This window comes from Eimeria necatrix, genomic scaffold, assembly GCF_000499385.1.
Source record: "Eimeria necatrix Houghton genomic scaffold, Enh_scaff1973, whole genome shotgun sequence".
NCBI lineage: Eukaryota > Apicomplexa > Conoidasida > Eucoccidiorida > Eimeriidae > Eimeria > Eimeria necatrix.
In genome coordinates, this window is record NW_013652605.1 from 1 (window position 1) to 4,372 (window position 4,372).

A 4,372-nucleotide genomic window follows, 5' to 3' on the forward strand; every position below is an offset into this window, starting at 1 on the left:
ATATGCAGGTAAGGCTCGACGTAGCGAAAGGTGAATTGTCGATTACGAAACTCGAGCTGCAGAGCTTCTCCTGGTTGGTTTGCTGCTGCCTTGTAGGGAGCGCTAAAAACAGGACACTGCGAGTAAGCGCGTGGCCAATGGCATACATCAGGAGGGGCGGCTGGCGTCTGCGTTTTGCGTGTAGGATTCGCCGCCTCTTGGGAGGGTTCTGCCAACGCGGGTGAAGGTGCGGGCGGTGTGCTGCGCCGTCGAGGTCGTCGTGAACGAAGGCCGGCGAGCTCCCTGTAGGTGGCAGACCGACCACGACTGCAGGGAGCCTCGCGTGCTTTTGCTACTGCAAGCATCAGAGGTGGCGATGGTGTGTCGTGCGAGCAGGCGTGAGAGAGGCCGGGACGGCGAGACAGAGCATCGGCAACTTGATTGCGCGTTCCTTGAACATACGTGATGTGCAAATCCGGTAACTCCGCAAGAAAGTCTAGCCACCGGGCGGTGCGTCCGCACAGAGGCTTCGATGCACGGAGTCGTTGGAGATGAGTGAGAGCTTGATGATCAGTGTAGGCCGTTACCTTGGATACCCGGAGCAGGTGCGACCACTTGTCCAGTGCCACGACCAACGCCAAGAGTTCCTGATCGTAGATCGAGTATCGCTGTTGCGTAGGATTCATGACTTGGCTGAGAAAACCGATGGGTTTGCCGTCCTGTTCCAGAACTGCTCCTAGTGCGTAACCAGAGGCATCTGTATATAACTCGAAGGGTTTCGAGGTGTCAGGGACTTGTAGTGTAGTGTAGTCGATTAAACGCTGTTTGAGCTTCCGCACCGCTTGCGTGTGAAGCTCTGTCCATTTGAAACTGACGCCCTTACGTGTAAGATCAACCAGCGGCCGGGCAACGTCGGCATAGTCTGGTCCCATGAACATGCGACAATAATTTATGGTACCGAGGAACTGACGCACCTGCGTTTCGTTCTCCAGCACCTCAGGCCACTGCCGGATGGCTGCAATTTTGTCTTCTGCAGGTTTGATCCCCGCAGCGGAAATGGTATAACCCAAATACGTAATCGTTTGCCTCGCAAACTTGCATTTGCGGAATTTTTGGTAGAACTGATGTTGAAGGAAAATGCTGAGGACTTGTCGCAAGAGAGATACGTGCCCCGAGAGATCCGAGCTATAGATGAGGACATCATCTAGATACGCAATAACGCCTTGTCCCAGTAAAGGTTGCAGGTAGGCATTAATATTGGCCTGGAACGTGGCAGGAGCACCCTTAAGGCCGAAGGGCATCACTCTGTACTCAAATAGTCCAAGAACTGACCGGAAAGCTGTCTTCCACCGGTCTTCCTTAGCCATGCGTATTTGATGGAAACCTGCTTCTAGGTCTAGGGTGGAAAAGTACTGGGCGCCTCCTAACATCTCGAGAATGGTTAGGATGGGAGGTAAGGGAAAGTCAGGGGCTATCGTAAGGGCATTCAGAGCCTGATAGTTTACAACCATACGCATTTTGCGCTCCCCTGAGCCATCATCACGTTTGTCCACCATGATTGTAGGTGAACAAATAGGCGAGTAGGTCGGCCCGATCCAACCATTGTCCGACAACTTAGCTATCTCCTGTTTGTGGAACGTGAGCTGATCTGGGGTCATACGGTATATTGCAGATTTCGCCGGAAGTTTTCCAGGCACAAGTAGAATATGGTGATCATGAGGGCGTTTCGGCGGTAATCCCTTAGGTAAGTTATCGGGAAATACTGCTCGGTACTCGTGCAACACTTGTGCTATCTCCCGTAGAATATCCTGCGCCTCTGTCGAATGTATCCATGCGTCAAACAGAGTGTGCTCGAGTTGTGCCTGAGGCCAGGGGGACTCCTCGTCACTCTCCGTTGCCCCCGCGACGGTTATGGCCGAAGGACTATGCCAACTGGAGGACGCGGGTTGAGTCCCAATTAACGCACAGCAAAGCACGCCTTGCCACTCGTCCGCGAGCCGTAGGGGCATTGCCGGACCGGCTTCGGGCAAAGCCAGGATGAGATGCAAACCGTGCATTGGGGCCTTGAGATCCTTTGTGTCCGCAGCTGCTTGACGAACGAGCGACGTTATCCGCGCTTTCGCCTTCTTCTTCGCGTGAGGTTTATACCGCCTTGGAGGTGGGCGCAGGAATATGGCGGCCTCCTCGGCAGACATACCCGACACTTGCTTTGCCAGTATCTCGTACGCTTGTTCTGCAGGGGTCCTTGGGTGGGCTGTGATGGAACTGTCGCCTCGCAGCGTTGCTTCGCCAGTCCGAACGACCGGTAACTCGCACCACTGGCCATTCACATAGGTTCGGAGCTTGTCCGACTGAAAATACCAGGCCACCTTGTGTTCCGTCAGCCAAACCAAGCCCAAAACTAAGTCATAGGGAACAGGTCCCACTAGAAAGTCCCCGGAAAAACGTGCGTGCCCACACCACAAGGTCAGTCCTGTTACAACCCGGTCAATGCGTAGTTGTGCACCTGTGGCCACAGTGAACCTATGTTCCCTTGGGAAAATCCGCACCTTCAGCTGCAGTCGTTCGACTGTTTTGGGACTAATGAAACTTCGTGAAGCTCCAGTATCCAAGAGGGCCTCACATGGACTCCCTACGAGCTCTACGCGAAGTACCGCCGTCGCACCCACACAACACAACGCTCCCCCTTGGTCGTAAGACTCTTTCATGTAAGTCTCCCTCCACCAGTGTGGCAGAATCTCTGTCACGTCGGACCCTTGGCCTTCCTTTGTTGCCTCCGCAGACTTCCTGCGGCTATCCATCGTCGCGTCCGGAGTCTCCTCACTCAGGATCGACGTTGGCCCAGACTTCCACCGCAATTCCGAGAGCGGTTGAGTCTCTTCCTCGTGCTTTTGCTCGTATTAGTTCCTTCCGCAGTGCTGAGGAGTCGGTTTCTCCTCTCAAAGGAGACTGGAATGGCATTGGGGCCTGTCGCCACTGCGCACATCATCCCCTTGCCATGACTACGCGGCCTAGAACGCTCGTCTCCAACTAAGCCTAGGCCCGCAAGTTTAATCGCTCCGTCGTTTCAGTGTTAGGACGGGCGGGCGCTCCACCGCGCTGGTCCACCGGCTCAGGCATGCCGCGTTCATACGTGGCGCAGTCCCGAGCATAGTGTCCCACACCTCCACATCTCTTGCAGGTTTCCCCCGGACGCTTGGTGCGTTCCCCTTTGCTGGGGCAGACGCGTGCCGGGTGTCCGCGTCCCTGACACTCAAAACAGTTTCCTCGGGCTCCCCCAGAGCGATTTCCTATTTCATGGCGCCCACGGGGTCCATTAGCTTGTATGGCAGCCCTAAGGGCTCGACTGTTTCTTTCGCGGAGTTCCAGCAAGCTCTGCTTGGGCTCGTAGAACCGTGCTGCGGCTGTCGCCGCTTGTTCCCACGTCGGGTATTTCATGTGTCCCTCATTAGTTATTGAGAGGTGGAGGTCAGTCGGTAGCCCTGTGCAGTAGTATTCCGCGAGTTCAGCAGGGGTAAGACTCATGGCCCGCTCCGCTACAGTCGCAAACCGCTCCGTGTATTCCTTCAGGTTACCATTCCATCGCACTTTAGCCAATTCAGATAGCGTTTCGCTCGGTGACATTGTTTTGTTAAACCGTTCCAAAAGCCGGTGCTTTACGGTGGTCCAGTCGCTTAGATCGATAGTTCGCTGTAGATACATCCAATACGTTAAAGCCGGCCCCACGAGATAGTCTATAAGCGCGTTTCCCCACTCGCGCGGCTCCATTCCCTTCAGCGCGTACCGGCGCTCGATGCGCAGCAGAAAGGCCTGCACTGTGCTGCCGTCTTCTGGCAGGATGGGAGTCCTATCGCCGGGTTCCATGGTCCCCCCCATAACGGTCCTTAGCGCACTCACAGCCGCGTGGAATTGTTCCCACGAGGTGAAGGGCCAGTCTCCTGGTACAGCATTGGGCAGAGGAATCGCTTGTGGGGGCACCTCTTTATGCCCGTGCGGCCGCTCTGCCACGGTGGGCTTAGGAGTCGCGTGACGATGATGGGCGGGGGTCCCGCTGGGCATTCTGTTAACTGACATAGATGGAGTCTCCTGCGGAGTGGGGCCGATGACGCGTCCGTTGCGGAGGTGCATCCCTTACCGAGCGAAGATTTTTAGTAGACAGCCATTCGGACGTCGTATTTCATTTTCCAGGGTCGAAGAAACAAATATTTCAGTAATATAATCCCGGAACAGCCCCCAAATGTAGTGCACTGCGCCCGCAGCTACGACTACGTGCTTCCAGTCCCTTGGGCCGGGTCTATACACTCCACCCTACGCTAGTCCATTCCCTAGAAACTACAGCTATTGCGATTAAGAATACAAAATCATGAGGTTATCAAATCTGTCTGTCTGTTTC

At 55.1% G+C, this 4,372-nt stretch overlaps 2 protein-coding genes across 2 annotated transcripts; both read right to left on the bottom strand.

Moving 5' to 3' along the window:
- ENH_00025590 (hypothetical protein) lies at positions 1-2,780 on the bottom strand (the record flags this gene model as incomplete). Its single annotated transcript, XM_013579827.1, has 1 exon — positions 1-2,780. A coding segment is annotated over one exon (2,780 nt), but the record flags the coding sequence as incomplete, so codon positions are not given.
- A 235-nt stretch (positions 2,781-3,015) lies between these two features.
- ENH_00025600 (hypothetical protein) lies at positions 3,016-4,107 on the bottom strand (the record flags this gene model as incomplete). The annotated part of the gene is made up of 1 exon (XM_013579828.1): positions 3,016-4,107. One exon carries the CDS (start codon positions 4,105-4,107, stop codon positions 3,016-3,018), a length of 1,092 nt encoding a protein of 363 aa, XP_013435282.1.
- Positions 4,108-4,372: the final 265 nt, after the last annotated feature.